General features: G+C 43.8%; 1 protein-coding gene across 1 annotated transcript in view; it reads left to right on the top strand.

The window, feature by feature from the left end:
• Atp1b3 (ATPase Na+/K+ transporting subunit beta 3) overlaps positions 1 to 18,525 on the top strand; it is a 31,387-nt gene extending 12,862 nt beyond the window's left edge. The window contains 6 exon segments of the mRNA NM_012913.1: positions 6,224 to 6,352; positions 8,809 to 8,916; positions 11,893 to 12,077; positions 13,592 to 13,642; positions 15,584 to 15,670; positions 17,521 to 18,525. Coding sequence (NP_037045.1) covers positions 6,224 to 6,352; positions 8,809 to 8,916; positions 11,893 to 12,077; positions 13,592 to 13,642; positions 15,584 to 15,670; positions 17,521 to 17,691 — 731 coding nt within the window. The 3' untranslated portion in view covers positions 17,692 to 18,525.
• The last annotated feature ends 2,080 nt before the right edge of the window (positions 18,526 to 20,605 follow it).

Below are 20,605 nucleotides of genomic sequence, written 5' to 3'. Positions count from 1 at the left end.
TGGGTGGCCTCCAGCTTTGTAGCCAAGGATAGCCTTGAACTTCTGCCACAGCCCCTTACATACTGGGGCTGCAGACTTCTGTGCTACCATGCCTTTGGTTTTTGTTTTGTTTTGTTTTGTTTTGTTTTGTTTTGTTTTGTTTTGTTTTGTGATTTTGGTTTTTCCACCAAACCCCAGGCTGAATAACACACCAGGCTGTCCTGGAACGCACTCTGTAGACCAGGCCCACAGAACTGCTTGCCCTATGCTACCACACCTGCCTGGTACTTAACTTTGTTTTTTTAATTAGAACCTTTAAAAATAGTTTTCTTTGGGTTGGTACAAGAGGTGCCAGGGTTGAACCCAGAGGCTTCCACCTGCTGAGCAGTTGTTTATCACTGAGCTAAAGTCTCTAGCTCACCCCTTCACCCAACCTTCCCATTTACTTCATGGTTAATTTAAGGGCAAATGCTCACGTTTGATGAGTGGTTTTCTGATGACTGACTACAAAGTTCTGTGTGTCTTAGGTAACTTGGCTGTGTTTGAAAAATACTTGCTGTTCTTGCTATCGTTCAGTTCGAGACATCTAACAAAGGTAGTAAACTCTTTACTCATGATTGTGTACTCATAAAGCAAGAAGAACCCACAAGGTCATGGAGGTTCCTAGCTATAATGCTCTATCTCTTTTTGAGTCAGGGCTTCATGTAACCCAGCATTCACGAGGCACTGAGGTCTGTCCCCAGCACTGCGAATCAGTAAATCAAAATGCTAAACAGGACTGAAGATATAGCTTAGCTATAGAGCGCTTACCCACACGCTACAGGGCCCTTGGTTGGACCCCGAATGGGGGTGGGAGGTGGGGAGGTAGGGAAGACACCTTACTGAGTATAGAAGTACATATGACCCAGGAGTGTGACTTAGCGACCTGGAAAAATGAAACAGTGATACCCATCACAGCTGGGGGAATTTTCTAGCACAGTTTGTAGTGGTAGTTCAAAGGTCAATGAATCGTACATCAGCACAATGGAATAATAGCCACAAGAAGACTGAAATGCTCATACATGTTTAGATGTAGATGAACCTGAAGTTGGCTTGTATAACTAAGTTTATATAAAAGTTTATGCAGTAGATTAGTGATTGTAGGGGCCTGGTATGGTAGAGGATAAAGAAAAATGAGTTATGATGGGACAGGATATAGATCTTGTTTAAAATATTCTAAAATGTCTTAGAGATCGCATAAATCTGGACATACTACACACAGTTAAACTACATAGTATATTTGAATGTAAGTAGCAAACCATATCCTGATGACATTTTTTAGTTTTAGATTTTTTCCTTTTTCCTTTTTTTTGTTGTTTGAAGTCTAATAGCTTGCACACAACTTAACAAATCAGTGGGTTAGCATTCTAGTAGCTGCACTGCAGGAAAATAAATGAGGAGAGGGTTGGGGGCAGAGCATAGGATACGATGTGCACATGTAGGAGATTGTCAGACTAAAGATTACAATTCAGATAGACTAAACATTTAAACTTAGTGTGATCCTTGTAATTACTTTTTTAAAAAAAAGAAGTAAGGATACTTGCCTGTGCCTTTAAAAAAAAAAACAAAACAAAAAACTATAAACAGAATGATTATTGACCAAGTAAGAGCTTGTGGCCCTGGAATTGCGTGAGGAGAGCTTTCATGTCAGGTTCCTGTGGGTATTTACAGAGTGAATGAAATCACAAGGCTCAAAGTGTGCTGAGGGTAGTGCCCATGGCTGCCTTTGTTTTAGTTTTGTCTCTTTGAGGTCTCCACTGCCCGGCCCTCTAGGTGCTGGCACCACAGGCAGTGTACCCGTATCTAGGTTTTGAGGAAGCTGGTGGTATAGGTTGAAGAACTTGGTCTTTATCCCAGGTTTCTGACATAAACTTTAAAACCCTGGGATTTTCTGGGAGATAGTCTTTGTTAAGCTGATGAAGAAATTAAGTTACGCCCTGGCTTCAGAATTAGGGCTGGTTCCCTGAAAGACGACTCAAGTCCTGAGAGTAAAGGGACTTCTAGGAAAGGAAGGATGTGCAAACTGAGTCCCCTGAGCAGCTTAAGATTCAGTCAAACCTCACTAAAAGGTGAACTCCAAGGATAAACTAAGCTGTCTTAGTCTCCAGGGAACGGAACAGATGTGCTGGAGGCTTGCCCTGACCTTAGGACCTGATAGGAAACACTATCTCTCCTGGACCCTCGCCTGTGTGTTTTATGACTCAAAATCCTAAGTACAGCTCTCCTGAGTTCTGTTGGGGTTTCCTAGTGAGGAATGGAAACCCAGGGCTGAGGAGAAAAGTACTTCAAGACGTACCAGGGATTCAAGCTGCTTCCTGTGCATGCCTGTATCCACCTAGTGGCAGGACTAAATTTTACAGTTAAGCTGAGCCTGAGTTGCAGGACAGGACTGATTTTTCTGTTTCTTTGGAGATAGAGTTCTTCTTAGTTGTAGATGACACATGAACTAGACCTCGAGTAAGCCTTTGTTTTAAGAGTAGATGCAGTTGATTAGGTTAAACTTGAAACCTTGTTTGCTGTGAGGCCTTTTTGCAGTTCCATTCCAAACATGTTTCTAGTTTGTTTTGGCCTTTTCTTCCCTCAGGAGTTTTGTTTTTATCTTATCAACTCTCAGCAGCTAAAGGCAACCCCTGAGTTTGAACCTGAGACCCATATGCTGGACAAGAGGACAGACTTGTGGAAGTTGTTCTGCCCAGTCACAGACGTGCCTTGGTACATTCACACAATAGTAGATAAGAATGTAAAAAGAAATCCCTTGGCTTTCTGATTTTTTTTTCTCCCCCTTTCTGTAAAATAAATACTGATGATAAACTTTGTGTGGGATGTGGGGTGGGAGTGGAGGTCAGAACACTAGTGCAAGGTCATGTAGCAAAAAAGGAGGCGAAGCAAGACTCATGTTTACGGCCATCCTGGCTCTCTGGTTCCCTCCAGCTAGACCTCTGTCCTAGCTGTCTTTTCATCAGAAACAAGGGAGGGGCAGTTTGAAAACTGGACTTCTCAAGAAGAAAAATAAATATTTAGCCTGGTAGTTAAATACTGGCCAAGTATCTCGGAGACCCTGGGCTTAATCCCCAGTGTGATTGGAAAACAGAAAGAAAAAGGAGAGTCAGTACCCATTGAAAAGGGCCACGTTTCTAGTTGTACATACATGATGGTGAACATAGAGACCCCAGGGTAGAATCAGCAGGTCTTAGGAGGTAACATTGGTGGGGCTGCTGTACATAAAAGAGTATATGCTGTACATGCTCTTAGTAATAAGCTTTGCCCCTTCCCTTAACTCTCTGGCAGGGGCCTCCTAGTGTAGCCTTGGTTGTCCTAGATAGAACTCATTATGGAGTCCAGCTGGCCCTTCTGCCTAGTCTGTGACTCGCTTTCTGCTCAAGTCCTCCTCCTGCTGAGATCACAGGTGTGAGTTACCATGCCTGGCTGTCAGAGTTCTTCAGAGTCTTTTCTTTTAAACATGTGTGTTTTGCCTGCATGCATGCAAGTACACCACAAGCTTGCCTGGTGCCCTTAAAGGGCAGAAGAGAACATTTTATTACCTGGAAACTGGAGTTAAGGAAGGCTGTAGGTGTTGTGACTCAAACCTGGATCTTTTTATAAGAGCAACAACTGGTTTTAACTGCTGAGCCTTATCTGTAGCTCCATTTCTTCAGAATTTTTAAGTCCATGTTTCTTTCAGTTGTTGGTTTTTGTTGTTGTTGATGACTTGTGCTTTTGAGGGGGTGTTTTGCTGTGTGTTCTGAGCTAATGTCCACTTGTGATCCTGGTTTTACAGATGTGCACTTTTATGTTCAACAGTGTTAGTTTCTTCCATTGGATAATGACTTAAACACTCTTGAAGGATTTTAAACCAGGGATTGTTTATCTGTAATGTGATATAATAGTTTATTGCTCCCTGCTATGTCACATGACCAAGCAGACAGCACTCTCTGAAGGCTCCACACAATGACTATTAACCGATTTGGATGCTCTGAGTAGAGCCCCTTATTGAATTTGGCCCATCTGTAGACTTAACTCCCGGGTCTGTCCTGAGGCGGGAAGAACAAGTTACAGCTTAGGTTTCTACCTTCTGCCATTCTCTTCTCCAGAGAAGAGGAGGTGGTTACACTGAGAGTGTCAGGACCCTTGCTGAGTACCTCAGAAATTCATAAGAGGTTAGCTTTGATTTTTAAGTGCTGGGTTTGGGTTTGGGCAACTAAGCACTAAAGATAACTCATTGACTGGGACAGGATAGGGTGGGCTATGTTTTAAGACAGAGTCTCGTGTATCATAGGTTGGTTCTAACTACCTTGAGTTACAAGCATGAGTTACCACATCCAGTTCTGTGGTGCTGGAGTGGAACCCAGGACGTTGTGCTTGTTACACAGGCTCTCTGCTGCCTGAGCTACACCCCAGCCCTGGTTTGTGTATGCATTTTATTAATCCAACTCTTTATGTGATGTTTTAACACTTATTTTTTTATTGTGTAATGATTCATTAGAAAGTAGATTTGGATAGTTTGTTCATGTTCATAAGTTTCACGTATACTGTTTTTCCTGGAAATTTGAAAATGTGAGAACATTTTGAGGTGATTTTTAGGCACTTTTCTTCTAATGCCTTCAGTTTCATACATGTTCACCAACAAGCTTCTCTGGCAGAAGTCTGGTTTTTGTCAGTATGTGTCCTAGAATACAGACACTCTTAGAAGGGCTAACTAAGTATTTGACTCTGTTCCGCTCTGCAGGTGGTTTTATCATTTCGTGTGAGCACCTAAAGCTGAACATCACTCTGACTTTGCTGGTGGCTGTGGGTTTTCTTTTCCCACTGTAGCACCTGACACAGCCCGTGAGATTGGTTCTCTCTCTCTCTCTCTCTCTCTCTCTCTCTCTCTCTCTCTCTTTCTTTTTCTGCAGCAGGACCGCAGTGGGTGGTGGCAAGTGATACTACCCGAAGGTGACATCTGTCTCTCTTCCTTCTGTCCTCTTACTCAGTATCTCCTGGTAACTGGGGCAGGGGTAGGATCTAGTGAAAATAAGGTGGGGTTGGTTAGACCATCTTCCTTTGGAGGATTCCTGGCCTGCAGTTGAGAAAAATGTATCTTACTTTGGGCATAATCTGTTTTGGGATCCTGTCTTTTGACAATTAGAAAAAAGTTAGGTATCAACTTGTTGGGGTGTGGATGAGTAAGTGTATTCTATTTATTTTTTATTAGGGAAGTTTATAAGCCCTTTGAATTTGTTTTCTGTGGTAGTTCTCTTAGGAATCCTGGCCTGTTAGGGCGGGACTTAGCTGGGGTAAAGCTGGAGCGATGTTACTCGAGGAGTTGAGTCCTTGGCTTCCCCATCACTCACTAAAGCGTTTAGATATAAATAAGACTTCCAGCTATATTCCGCTGTATAAATTTGAGGTTAATCATTTCTGATGTTAGAACTTTGAATGGAGGTGATGAGGGAAAAAAATACTGATTATTTTTGGTGTTCCCAAAACAAATCGTTGGCTTGGGATAGACCTAAGTGTTTCTCAGTTATGGGGGTGGAGTAAGTGTGGGTGTTGAAGTCTGCCTGTCACAGGGGCTTTGTGCCTGGCTGCAGTGCTGTGCCTGGAGCGCAATGCTTGTCTGCTCTTGACCTTTTTGCATGTTTGCATGAGCCCTTCTACTTAACCAGTGTTTTAAAATTTTTATTGAATATCATCTTTATGATTTTCTTCTGCACATTTAAATCAACTCACCCTTTAAGAGCTACATATCAAGACCTTGTCTTAAAGCTAAAAAAAAAACAAAAACAAAAAAACAAACAAAGACCCAACAACTTTAATGTGTATAAACTGTCTGATATACAGGTGAGTTGGAGGATTTTTTTTTTTTAACTTGCTATTTAAAGAGATGTAAGTATGTCCAGGGAGGCTTTCTCACCCAAAATCATGTTAGTTTTGAGGGTATGAAATTCTTCTTGAATGAAACACTCTCCCATGTACTGGATAGTTAAAGCTCTGACTTTAAGTAGTGAAAACTGCTGGAAGAACAAGAGGAGGGGGGCTCATGGGATTGGTGGGAGCTGCCTACCAGGACAGCCCTCACTTAGGCAGCTTCACGTGCCCTCGGAGTGAGGGTCCTTGGCTGTGCATGGCAAAGCGTGGGCTCGTAGCCATGCAGTGACCAGTTGGCTTGCTCTTTACAGGCGTGAGCGTGTGTCCCCTTCTCACGCTGTCCGTCTCTCTGCAGGTCTCATCTTGCTCTTCTACCTAGTTTTTTATGGGTTCTTGGCTGCACTCTTCACATTCACCATGTGGGTCATGCTCCAGACTCTGAATGACGAGGTTCCGAAGTACCGAGACCAGATTCCTAGTCCAGGTAATTGTCTTGAAGTTACCATAGCTTTTAAATCAACCTGGGTTACTGTTTGTCTTTACCACAAAGCAGTTTTACATCACAACAGATGTAGAAAGTTAATTAGGTTGGGTAATGCCAATGATATGTTTCATATGTACATGCTACTGTAAAGACCTTTACATCATTTACTGTTGAGTTTTGGATCCTTTGACAGGAATAAGCAGAATTGAATGTTGGAATTGTCTCATGAATGCTGTGTGGCACTTTGACCCTGCCGTCAGTAAGAAGCATATTTCGGCTCTGGTTTGAGTTACACCGTTAGTCTTTTTTTTTTTTTTGGTTCTTTTTTTCGGAGCTGGGGACCGAACCCAGGGCCTTGCGCTTCCTAGGTAAGCGCTCTACCACTGAGCTAAATCCCCAGCCCCTACACCGTTAGTCTTATACAATAGATGCTTTGTGGTTTTAATTGGTTGGTATGAGAGTGGTAAAAATATTACATCATTAGAGAATAAAATCAATGTATTCTCTGTTGTCGTAAAAAAAAATGTTGTGCTAGAGAATACACTTTTAGCAAAATACTCTTACCTGAAGTGTTGGGTACATTCCCTATGCGTGATTTTACTTTGTTAAAGCAATCCGAGTGCCAGCTCTGCCTTGGTGGTTGGACGTGGTCTTGGCCTCCAGGCACTGGTGGTACTTACTTGGCAACACTGGAAACCAAACCCGGGGCTCCTGCAGTGCTAATAACATTAGCAAGTGCTCCAGCACCAAGCTGCAGCCCTAGGCTGGCTCGAGTCTTTTCAGCAGACTAAATATTGATTAGGAAAAGTGAAAAAAGAGTTCCAAAAAGTATGAGAGATTCTGAGGGAGTGAGTACCTGGTCTTGGAGACATTTAGAGAGTAAAAGTAATGCAAGAAATTCCCCAAGTGCAGATAAGTTTTTTTAGAGACAGTAGTAGAGCAGGGAAGAGGCTGTCTAGAGGAGTAGAATTTGGGTGGCAAGGAGAATGAGTGGCCAGCAGGTGGGGAAGGTGGAGGCCGCTTTTTGGAGCCTTTGGGTTTTCATCCACTTTTAATGTGTCTTTCAGGGACCACCTGGCAATGTGTGGTGGAGCCATTGTTAGTCATTAGAATCTGCGAGGCACTGTTGTCAGTATAAGCCAGCCATGCTGCTGAGCAGGACAGACCTTCTTCCCGACAGAATTATCCAGCTCAGACTCATCGTGCTGCTCAGGGCATGGGCTTCTGAGCTGCACACAGCCAGTGCATTCCAGCTTCCACCACCTCATCTTAGCGCCATTCTAGTCCTTTTTCTTTTTCTTTTCTTGTTTCTTTTGTTTATACGTAATATATTTTTTTTTTGCCCTCTGCCTACACTAAAGTTTATTTTCTTGTTATCTAAGTTATACATGACTGTGTTATATCAACCGTAGTCTGATCTACTTCAGAAATGCTAAGCTGTCTGTAATTATATAAACCTTTTAAACAGTAAAGTGTTCAAAACTAAGTTCTGTAAATTTGTAGATATACAGTATAAATAAGTACACATATAAACATGCATATATGTGTATTATAAAAGTTTTTAGCTATGAGAAATGTTTACATTAAAGTTAGAAGCCAGATTATTCTTTGTAGACAAGTGTGTTTGTTTACCTTTTCTTGATAGGAAGTTGTTACTGACTGCGACCTCAGTCAGTGTGTAAGAGCATACTTGGGTGCTGGAGCAGTGTGTACCGAAGGACGAGTGTTTATTGTAGGCTCACATGGTACGAGACTTTCCAGTTGAAGACAGTTGACAGTGTTTCCATACAGTTGTGTTTTGAATGAAAACATGTTAGGCTGAACAGGTGGGCCCCTGTCTGGTGGCTCATACTTGAACTCTTAGTTTTCTGGTATGCTCAAGTTTTTTTTTTTTTTTTGGATTTTGTGTTGTTGCTTAATCTATAGCAGCAAGCATATAAAAACATCAACAAAAACAAATAAGAAAGTAAACCCCAAACCCTAAGGTATTGTTTGATAGAAACCTGAGTTTAGAAGGTTCAAGAGCCAGAGAGAGAGAGAGATAGCTCAGTGATAGAACTTGCTGTGCAAGCACGAGGACTTGACGTCAGATTCCTAGTGTCCGAGTAAAAGCCAAGCAGTGCTGCTTGTACTTGTAACTGCAGCGAGGGGGGTGACCAGCCAGCGTAGCAGAAAAGCCACCAGCTCCAAATTCACTGTGGGACATACATACAGAGTTCAGAGTAAGGAGTGGTGGTTATAATTAACTGAAAATCATCAAATTTAGAGGCTGTTTCTAACTTGATACTGTCTAACTCGTCTAAAGAGTTGAGTTCTTTTAGATGCCTTTCCTCATTGGATCCCAACAGAGAGTTGTTGATAACTGAAATACATCTGTGAACACACGGCCCTTCAGGAATAGAAGTAAGGAGTGAGGAGGATTTCCTACTGTCAGTAACTCTCCTGTCTGCTTTTAGGACTTATGGTTTTCCCCAAACCACCGACTGCCTTGGATTATACATACAGCATGTCTGACCCACATACTTATAAAAAGTTTGTTGAAGACCTGAAGAATTTCCTAAAGCGTAAGTATGTAGTCCTAGAAGAGGGAGGAGCGCTCATACTCCATGCCAGGACTGACTGCCTGTACAGTTTGTTTGACCCTCTGTTCTCCCACTTCCAAACACTGACAACTGGGAAGATCTGCAAGTGACCTCAGTGAGTTGTAAGAGAGAGCCAAATCTGTGTCCTCTAAAGCCGTGCCTCTGAGTGTCAGCACTCGCTGGGCAGCTGGGAATGGAGCACGGTGCCTCGAGTGCTTGGCAAGTGCTCTGCCACTGCCTGTACCACAGCCCATTTGGGATTTTTTTATACCCAGGATAGTACCTAAGTGGGGATGGCGTAGTTACCATTTCTAAAGTTGGCCTATGTCGATTTTTTAATGTGTTTGTCTTGTTTAAGAGTCACCAGTATGTAGTGCTTTAATAAGCACCGTAGCCATATCTTCCTTGTTCTGGCTGGCTTAACCATCCATATGAATGGTGCTAAAAGCTTTCGTTTACTTACTTCAATCACCTTGTCCCCTTCTCAGCCATATTATACCACAATTGTTCTCTAGATGCCAAAGCCACTGAACAAGCTTTCCCAGCACCACTGTCTGTCTGTCTGTCTAGCTTGCTTGTTCAGCTTTTATCCAATATTCTGTGCTAGTAGCTCTTGCTGTTTGCTGATGGTTTACTAACCACCTCAGCCTCTTTCCTCAGCATTCTTCCTCATCCCTTTATTAACATGAATTTTCACTTCATTTTTTACTTTTACAGCACTCTAAAATTCCTTGTCTTTAAGTCTGCCAATAACTTGTGGCAGAACCCTGCTCTGGATAAAACCACATAGTTCCTGGACTAGGCTCCTCCTCTGATCCTGCTTAGAGCAGCCACAGGGTGAAGACAGGACTAAGTGGTAGTAAACGCCACCTCCCTCAGTGGGCATATGCTACTGCCTGGTGACCCATTGCCTTTCTCTGATGACTAAGGTATGGTTGCTAGCGTTTGCTCAAGCCTCTGACCTCTGCCCTTCCCCCATAAATCACTTTCACAGAACACAGCATTTTCCTTCAGTTGCTAAAAGGGGCTGTAGGGAGTTACTAGAGTGCTTGCCTAGCATGCAGGCACCCGGGGTTCCACCTTTTTCTCTGCTAAGTCTGGCATGATACCTCCTTAAAACCTCAGCACTTGGGAAGTGGAGGCAGGAGGATCAAAAGTCCAAAGGCTTGAAGATCATCTTCAGTTAAACAGTAAATTCAAGGCCACCTTGGGCAACATGAGACCTAGTCTTCAAGGAAGGAAGGAAGGAAGGAAGGAAGGAAGGAAGGAAGGAAGGAAGGAAGGAAGGATGGATGGAAGGAAGGATGGATGGATGGATGGATGGATGGATGGATGGATGGATGGATATTAGAAATCCTTAGTTCCTCCATTGCTAGTAAAACACCCACACTTGCCACCATGTTGCGGGTCTTACTTCTTCATGAGAGACCACTTGCACGTCTACTCTTTGGCTCTGATCCTTCTCTGTCTCAGAAACATCCTGGGTCCACTCCCTTTATTGAATTCTTATCAACTTAGACAAGTCTGTAATTTCTACCTATCTTGGGAAAAGTCCTCTTGATCTCTCCCACACTGTCTTTATCTGTTTTCTTACATCTCTTTGCCTTAATAGTTAATGTGTTTATTAATTAAATAATTTCAAACATTTTATGAACCTGTTTTCTGTATTTTAAAGACATAATGGTGGCGCCTGCAGCGACAGCAGTAATTCCTTTCGGTGTCCTTTTAGCTGAGATGTTATCCGACAGCAGGGTTCTTAGAGTGCAGTTGTGACAGGCACTTGCCATTCAGCAGCGAACAAATCTGTCTTACAGATCAGTCTAGTCTAGTAATAGGTTAGGAGGGAGTTGCTGAGGTGGGAAATACAGCAGAGAAAGGGTGGGGAAGGTTTCTGTGTTCTGGAACTCACTCTGTACACTGGAAATCTCACTCTGTACTCAGAAATCCACTTGCCTGTGAGTGCTGGGATTGAAGGTGCGCACCACCACTGACCTACCTGACTGGGTTGCTGGTTTTTAAAGGGTGCTCTGATGCCTCAGTGGAACCAAATTCTTGAAAGATTGAGGGAGGTGGGAAGGAACCACAGAAGTGTCTCAAGTCAGTGGGTGGGAGGGAGAAGGGCTGGGCTGCGTACTAGACCAGGCTCACGGAGGGAGGGATCCATCAAACCTCTCTTCCCTTCATGCCACTGAATGCCCATAGTGCAGCTGGCACAGAGCTGAGGTTGTATTCTGTGCATGTATTTCTCTCCTTTCTTCCTTTCTGGTTTCTAATCATTTTACTTGTCGGTTAAATGTATCTTTTTATCTCCATCTGCCCACCACCTCTCACCTGGGCTGCGTCAGGAGTCTGTTCACTTCCTCTCACTTTATCCTTTTCTCTGTAGCATGAATGCTCTACCGTAAGCGCAGTCATATGGCCACTTTGACTGGTAGAGAATCTTTTAGTGGGTTATCATGGTTGTTTTGGCAACCCTTCTCCTCAGTTCCTAGCAGTTTTTACAAAATTTACACTGTCCAGATTCTACCCCCTTTTATCCTAGCAGCCACCATAACTCACACTTCCTCAGCTTTCAGGTCAGGTCAGTAGACCCCCTGTCCTAACTGTTAGAGTGCTGTGTCTTTCCGTGCCCTGCAGTATTCAGCCCATGCTGTTCTCTATGAGGCTGTAAGCCCCACGGGGCAGGGGCAGCACTGTGTACAGCCTTGCCATTGTCTCTGTCTGAGGTTGGGCACATACAATATTTTCTGGCAGCTCTGTGGTTGTGGCTTTGTGCTGGGCACTCTTGGTACAGGATGCCTCAACAACCGGTTATCTGTTGTGTAATTCACATTGCTGCTTTGTCTTTGAATAATACTTGTTCCGTGAAAGATTTGACTTGTTTCTTGTGTTTGGTATATTTTCTTGGCTGATCTGGTGCACATATGTTTCCTTCTTTTTTTTTTTTTTTTTTTTTAGCATATTCTGTGGAAGAACAGAAGAATCTCACAGATTGCCCTGGTGGAGCACTTTTTCATCAGGAGGGTCCAGACTATAGTGCGTGTCAGTTCCCAGTTTCCTTGCTTCAAGAATGTAGTGGTGTGAATGATTCTAATTTTGGCTACTCCAAAGGACAACCTTGTGTTCTTGTGAAGATGAACAGAGTACGTACTTGTTTTACCTCCGCTGTGCGTGTTTCTGTCAGCCATGTGCACACGTGCCGCTCCTGCTGCTGGGCTCTGTGTCCCTGGAGGTGTTAAGTGCCGTTTCACTGGGAGACCTTAGAAGACTAGGTGTGCTAGTTAATGTTGGGGGAAGATGAATATGACACAAAGATTCATAGTTTAATTGTAGATTATATAATTTTCTAAATACTAAAGCATATGTTATATGTGATTAAGTACTGGGAATATAAATAAACCCACATACATGTGAGCACAATTCAGTGTTGTAGTTATAGCCAAAACTAATGGGATATTTTAACAAGACATAACTAAGAAGGCCAAAAAGCTAAGTGAGAAAAGGTGAGTCCATACATTCATTTTAACGGGTGATGTCTTGAGTTATACTGGCCTGCAAGATCTGTCCTCACTTTATCTGCTATAATTGCTGAAATATACTCTATTCAGAGGACCACCTTTTAAGTTGGTCAGAGGTGGGCCTTTACGTGATGGGATGAGGACCGGACAGTGTCAGCTCCAGATGTCAGGGTTTTCATGAGTGTGCACCTAGAGCTGTTGCACGAGTGGAAGACTAGGGCTGCTGTTCACACCACTCTGTAGGCTTCAGCGCCACACCTATCGGCTTCCACAGCCTCCAGCAGCTTGACTTTTGGAGGCCTCTGTACATCCTGGAAACCAAATGAAAATCTTAGAAGGCAGGGCCGGACATAAAGGCTCTGGCCACCAGCCTGAGCTGTTTGACCCCAGAGCCCACGCATGCATCCCGCTCCTCCATACATGCACGCACGCACGCACGCTCACACACACACACACACACACACACACACACACAAGAGTGACTGTGAAGTCGACAGGTGACCACAGACGTGACAGCAGCTGCAAAGTCTGGGGTTACAGCTCAGATGCAGTGCTGAGCTTGTACGGTCAAGGCCCTGGCTTTGGTCACCACCATAGAAAACCAGTGTAGGGAGACATAAGGTGTGATTCTTCTTAATATGTGGGTTTTGGGGAGAGATAGCTGTGAACATTTTTTTTTTTTTTTTTTTTTTTTTTTTGGTTCTTTTTTTCCGGAGCTGGGGACCGAACCCAGGGCCTTGCGCTTCCTAGGCAAGCGCTCTACCACTGAGCTAAATCCCCAACCCCACATTCAATTATTGATGAGAGAGTTGGGGGTGCATACCTGTGATCCCAGCATCTGAGAGGCTAGCCTCGGCTGTAAGCAGGGCCCTTTATCAAAACTAGCAAACATAATGGTTTATTACGTTATGTAATTTAAGGGTTTGTTGTTTTAAATGTGGCAAGTGTGTGCTTGGATTGCCTCAGTACAGTGTTTACCTATATTGAAAGGTTCATTTTTGTCTGCTAGCGTACTAGTTAGTCTGACTGACTGAGTTGAATGTACAGAGTTAATCTCATCTGCTGTGCCCTGATACCCAGCAACAGAAGAGAAGGTCCCATTGTATTCTCATGTGCTGACTGTTGTTTCTTAACCTTAGATAATCGAGTTAGTCCCAGATGGAGCTCCATATATTACATGTATAACAAAGGTTAGTATTCAAGTCACTAAACCTTTCATGTTTCTTAAATATTTAAAATATCTACATAGTGAGATCCTGTCTCAAAAAGAGGGTTGAAAATACAACTTAAATGCATGCCACAAGTAAGCAGAAGTGTGTTTGTTATTTGTTTAATGTATTTGTGTGCGTGCGTGCGTGTGTGTATAATAGCACATGTGTATGAGGTTAGGGACAAGTGATTTTCTTTACTCTGTGTGTGTGTGTGTGTGTGTGTGTGTGTGTGTGTGTGTGTGTGTGTGTGTATAATAGCACATGTGTATGAGGTTAGGGACAAGTGATTTTCTTTACTCTGTGTGTGTGTGTGTGTGTGTGTGTGTGTGTGTGTGTGTGTGTAATAGCACATGTGTATGAGGTTAGGGACAAGTGATTTACTGTATGGGTTCTAGGGCTCAAACTCCAGTTGTCAGTCTTAGCAGTGAGCAGCTTTACCCTTGGCCCAGTAAGTGAATGTTTCTTGATAAATTACTCTAAAAATCTAGTTAACATCCACTTTTCATCTCTTTATGGGAAAGCATGCTGTTAGGGGTTAAGTCATATTAGTATCTTATTGAAAGTCAAATAGACTCAGTGAACACTTAATACATTAACATAGCAAAACATTCAGGGGTGACTTTTTTTCATGTAAAAATTTTAAGTGTTCCCTGTGTTAGAGGCTGAACCATTTATACTGCTGAGCATAGCACAGTGCTGGCTGGTGAGTGGCACCTGCCCTAAACAATACCCTGTTAGAAACGTCCCTCTACTCCTTTTCCATATCATTTTATTTTGTCTTTTGTTGTTACTGTTACTATTTGATTGTTTTGCTACATGGTAATAATGGTCTGTGGTCCAACCAGAACTACATAGCCAGACCCTGTCTTAAAAACACCAAACAAAAGCCTACAGAGCAGGAGCAGGACTGAACAGTGCCATCAGCGTGTCAGATGCCTTCCCCATCAGCCTTAGGGGTGCGGTGACTGCGTCCCACAGTCAGGGCCACAGCTATGACACAGTAAAGCAGAGGCAGCAGGACTGTGTGGGCAAAGCAGAGGCAGCAGGACTGTGGGCAGTCCGTCCCAGTTTGCCATGTCCTGTGTGCTTCCAGAAGAAGGAGCTACAGAGCAGGCCCGTCCCCAGCACCACAGCCGTCTGTTAGTCGTCCAGGGCTAACGCCTGCCCCTCCGAGTTTGGTGATGCGCGTCAGTGTGGGTTGGTGTCTTGGGCTTGCGTTTGTTGCAGTGCTAGGATCCACTCGGTTCCTGTGCACGCAGTGTGTCTGTGCAGGTATTTAGTGACTGACATATTTAGAGTTTTGGTCCTTTTTCTGTTTATTCATGGGAACTATGAGTGCCTTGTTGCATCATAGTTGATCCTGATTACAGTTCTTACGGTTCTGAAGAGTAACCTCTACCTACCTCTGAGTCTGAGTGAGCACTGCTTTCTTGATTGGCAGCTTGTGGGCACCATTACTTTTTAGCCTGGTAATTCGTCTTGGAAAAACTTCAGTCCACACTTACTCTGATGTATTTTTGCTTTCATTGGCCAAACAGCTGGCTCTGCACAGATCGAGGGTAGCTCACAGGCCGTGAGACAGCTGGAACTGAGAAGAGACTCCTAGGATGTAACCAGACATGGAGGAGCCAGGGTGGTTTTAATTATGTAATATTTGTAATTAAGATGAATGGCCAGGTATGGTAGTACATGCCTGAAATCCTAGCACTTGGGAGACTTTAAGACAGGACTGGGCTGCATCCTGAGACCGTATTTCAACAGCAGCGACAACAGTTCTCAGAAACACGGTTGTATTCATGGGGCTTGAGCACCACAGCCTGCGTTTTGCCATGACTGCTGACTGTCAGTGATTGTAACATAGTTTTGAAAAATCTCTACTCTGGCCTAAAACATATCTATCTCTTTTGCTTTTAACTCTAGGAAGAAAACATAGCAAATATAGTAACTTATCCTGATGATGGACTTATAGACTTAAAGTATTTTCCATATTATGGGAAAAAACGGCACGTAAGTATTTAGAGTCATCCTTTAGGGAACTGCCTGTGTCTGGTAGGTGTACTGTCTTTTACTATTGTGTGTACACACACTGTCGCTGTTTACTATTGTGTGTACACACACTGTCGCTGTTTACTATTGTGTGTACACACACTGTCGCTGTTTACTATTGTGTGTACACACTGTCACTGTCCTCAGACACACCAGAAGAGGGCATCAGATCCCACTACAGATGGCTGTGAGCCACCGCGTGGGTGAACTCAGTACCAAGTGGTGTGGGTGAATGGAGACCGTGTAGGAGAGTGCTTACACAGACTGAAAGGATGGTTATTTTCAGAATACTGGTTTTGCTTTTTGGAAAGTGGTATGTACTCTTCACAAGTCAGATGTAAAAATTCATTATTTAGACACAATAGTATTTTGTGATTTTAAACTTTTGAAGTGTATGTGTGCGTGTGTATGTATATATACATACATATCTCATTTCATAAAGTTTTGTCATATTAAACTTATTTTGAATTTTTTCCAACTCAAAATGACTAGAACAGTGTATTTTCTGAGAGCATATTACCAGATGCTGTCCCTTACCCATCTGTATTTGTGCTTGTGTGTGTGAGCCGCCCTACGACGCCTTCATTCTAAAGCTTGCAGTATGTCTGTCCTAACACAAGGGTACTAATGCCCAGTGCTGTGCCATCAGCAGATGTTAGCACTGCTGTCCACTTGTCCGCTCTAGACATTCTTAAAATCTCTCTAGCTGTCCCAGCAGCATCCTTCAGAGCAAGTGAGGAGTGTCTTCCATGTGCGTGAGGCCTCGCTGTGGCACTCAGCAGCCTGTGATCTAAAGTAACGCCACCCCTACCCCTCTTCCCATCCCGTCCCATCCATGTCCCCCACTCCCAGCCTCTGTTTAGTGCTTCTTTAAGCTTCAGGATAAGTCTGGAACTTTTGGGGGTGGGGAGGACTTGACAGGAACTTGTGTATATATGGCAGTTTTTTGTTGTTGGAATTATTTCCTCATAATTAAGTTCATTTGTATATTTTTGGAGGTGAGTGAGTATAGTCTTCTCACGTCCTTACAGGAAGGACCTTCACTGACTGAACTTACTGTCTTATGTTGACCATTGTCTCTTAGGATGGGTAGCCAAGCTCCCATGCTGTAAAGTTACACTTTGTTGTTCATCAGGAAGTGCGAGAGGGCATAAACTACTGTCAGCTTTTCTGTGAAGCTTCAGCGTTTGTTGGTCTTGCCAGAATCGGTTATCAGTAAGCTTGTTCCTATGCGCTGGCCACAGTGAGCACTGCACATACCCTCATTCTCCTGTGTAGAGGGTGTAAGTGAAATAGAGTCACATGTGGTAATGTGTAGCTGAGCCATAGCAGATGGTCATCGTCTGTAAGCACACATGGGACAGTTAGACATCTCTAAGTGTAATACGTCAGTCAGTCAGTGTCTTAGGATCAGAATATAGCAGTGCCGTCACTTTAAGGTAGGCCTACCCTGCGGGGGCACTGCAAGTATTAAACAGAATCAGGGCATCTAGAAGATGAGTCAAACAGCTGAGTCACCAAACAGGACACCCCTGAGAGCCGTGCTAAGGGGAGTCATAGCGAGAAGGAAGGGAATGAACGTGACTATTACGCTAAGCCCAGAGACTTAATCTTGCAGAGTAGATGAGGTGTGGCTGGCACATTTGTTAACCCTGACGCTGGGAAGGAAGCTAAGGCCAGAGGTTTGAAAAATGGGAAGTCAGCCTGGACTACAAATTAAGACTTTGAAAAGAAGGGAAGTTGGAGCTAACTTCCTGGTGCAGGCGAAGGTACCGAAGGCTTGAACTAACGTCTGTTCGTCCGTTTGCTAGGTTGGATATCGACAGCCCCTAGTTGCCGTCCAGGTCATATTTGGGGCCGATGCTACCAAGAAAGAAGTAACAATTGAGTGCCAAATTGATGGAACCAGGAACCTAAAAAACAAGAATGAACGTGACAAGTTCTTGGGACGAGTTTCATTTAAAGTCATAGCACATGCCTAGGAGTAGGCTGTCTGCACAGAGTAAATGTTGTGTTGTCTCCATTCTGTATCAGCTGGACCTGCCATTCTAGGATATGAGGCCACCTGGGAGGAGGAAGTGGTATGGGACACACTTGGGTGACATCATAACATGCTTCCAGATCATAGTGTTCAGTGTCCTCTGAAGTAACTGCCTGCTGCCTCTGCTGCCCTTGAACCCATGTACGGTCGCCAGACAGGGACCAGTGAGCTCCCAATCCCAAACATGCAGAGTGGGGGTCTCGTCGTCTTCTGTGTGTAATTGCCAAATGTCTAAAGCTTCATGTGCTGTGCTGTGTAAATATTTTATGGATTTAACACTGGTAACTGTCATATTTTGATGCCAAGAAAGTTTTAGGGAAAAAAATGGTACCTTGCCAACATCAAGTGACTTTAGCTGAAGAAATGTGTGAGAAGTTCTGTATGTGATGAAGGAGAAAGGGAAATAAAGTGGATCTGAAAGTACTGACCCTGGTTCTGCGTACGTGTGAGTGAGTGCCTGTCGTATGCTCTAGTGGTTTTTACATGCTGAACTAGACTATAGCTGACTGTACTGAGAGGACAGACTTTCTGTTGTAATACATATTTAAAATACTATCGGGGTGACTGAGTGTGGAATCAAGCTTCCACACTCAGGTGTCGTAGACACATGGAAGAAACAGTGTTTTAATTAGGTGAATGAGTACCGATGTTTTTGCTTTGTTTTGTTTTTTGAATGAAATGAAATTCCCAAGACATAAATTGTATAGTTTTTCAAAATGTCTTAAGTGCTTTTATTTAGTAGACTATGGACCCTAATAAAAAAAATGTGAAATACAAAAACTGCAAACTGATTCAAAGCTTGGAACATATGACAGACTCTTCCTTCACACCTTGAATGGCGTCCTGGGCTGTCCCTGTGGTCTCAGGTGAACTCTTGCTAGAACTGTAATAACTGGAGCTCTTTCTGTCCTGAGAAAAGTGTCTCCCATTTGACCTGTGACTTTCATTTGCACATGCACACGTGTGCTCCGCACGCGCACACTCACACACATACACACGCACTATATAAAGTTTTTTGTTTGGTTGGTTTTGTTTGATAGCATGTATGTGAACCACCTGAGTGCCTGGTGAGTGCGGCGGGAGAGAAGAGTGTTGAATCCCGCTGTGATCCAGGGCAGTCGTGAGCTGCCATGTAAGTGCTTGAAATTGAACCTACTTCCTCTGGATGTAGTGCTTGTAATCACTGAGCTGTCTCTCCAGCCTGTTGTTTATCTTTTTAGCCCTCATCACTTTTTTAAAAGATTTATTTGTTTTGTGTATATGTGTACACTGTAGCTGTCTTCAAACACCAGAAGAGGGCATCAGATCTCATTACAGGTGGTTGTGAGCCACCATGTGGTTGCTGGGATTTGAACTCAGGACCTCTGGAAAAGCAGTCAATGCTCTTAACTGATGAGCCATCTCTCCAGCCCCACATTTTTCTTTTAAGAGCTGTTTTTATCATGGTTGGTGCAGAGCCACATTCTGAGGCTTCCAGTGGTGTAAGCCAGGCCTGGAGGGACAAGAACCCAACTGTCTCAAGTCGGCTGTTGGGGAAAGCTGAAGGAATTGGGTGGTCTTGCAAGCCAGGGACTTCTGTGTTTCGGAGGTGGGCATTCTCCACTTTTTCATCAACAGAACTCGGTGATACTTGCCAGACATAAAGGTAACCTGTCCTGCTCTTGGTTGGCCTTTTCCTTTGCTTTTTATGTGTTTTGGTCTTGCTGGGTGGTTTCCCATGGCCCTCTATTGCTGGGGAGAGACACCATGATTGAGGTAGCTAGCACAGGAGGAGGCATCAGGGCTGTTTACAGTTACAGAGGTGCTCAGGTGGAAAGCAGCAGCAGGCAGGTACTGAAGCAGTAACAACCACATCCTGGGCTGCAGGCAAAAGGGAGCCCGAAGATCAACAAAGATCAGCGTGGGCCTTTGAAACCTCAAAGCCCACTGGGTGACATTTCTTCTAACAAGGCCACACCTGATCCTCACAGTGCCACTCCCTGGTGACTAAGCACTTGTTTATACAAACCTGTGGCCGTTATTTAAGCCCCCTCAGCCTCCCAGTCCATGTCAGGACTGTAACGTAAGTATGGATGGTTTGTGTGTAGCTGGCACTCATACCAGACAGCCACCTGGGAACTGTCCTGTGAGATCCAGGCTGTCCTGGTCCACAGAGACTGCTGTAGTGCCAGAGGAAGCACAGGTTTGTGACTGAGCTGTGCTGTCCGCTTTGGCTCACGTGTCATTTCTATTAACTCTCTGATTAAATATTTGTGGACTTCGAGAAAGCTTAAGGGCTGGGAAAGCTAGGTCAGGGCTTGCCTAGTGTGTATGAGGCACCAGATTCAGCCCCTCATACATGGGGATACGGTCTCTGTGCCAATGAGCAGAATGAATGAAGGAACTGGTCAGCAGTTAAGATCTCTGGAGTTTAATTCCCAGCGTCACCCACAAGGTGGTTCGCAGCTCCACTGCCAGAGGATCCTATCCCCTCTTCTGGCCTCAGACACCGTGTACAGAAGTGAAGGCTAACCACCTATTCAGGGAAAACATCTACATACATAAAGTTTAAAGCAGAGTAGATTTGTGACCCATAGCAAAAATGTCACAAAAGAGGTATGTTTTGAAGAGTTGGGACATAGATCTAAGTCTTACTCGTTTTCTTCCTAGTTCAGCTTTTCTACTTGGTCCAGTCCAGACTGACTTCATCTCTTCTGGTGGTTGTTTTTCTTTTTTTTTTTTTTTTCTCCCTGTCTGCTGAAGTTAGGAGTGCCCGCTCAACTTGAAGCATACTGAGTGAAAGGACATAGCCTATTGGAATCCATTAGCCCAAAGGAAACGAGAAAGCCTAGGAGTTAGTTAGGGCAGTGCTGGGT

Source organism: Rattus norvegicus, chromosome 8, assembly GCF_021556685.1.
Source record: "Rattus norvegicus strain SHRSP/BbbUtx chromosome 8, alternate assembly SHRSP_T2T, whole genome shotgun sequence".
Lineage (NCBI taxonomy): Eukaryota > Metazoa > Chordata > Mammalia > Rodentia > Muridae > Rattus > Rattus norvegicus.
The sequence above is the reverse complement of the archived record's forward strand: the minus strand, read 5'-3'. Positions and strand labels throughout refer to the sequence as shown.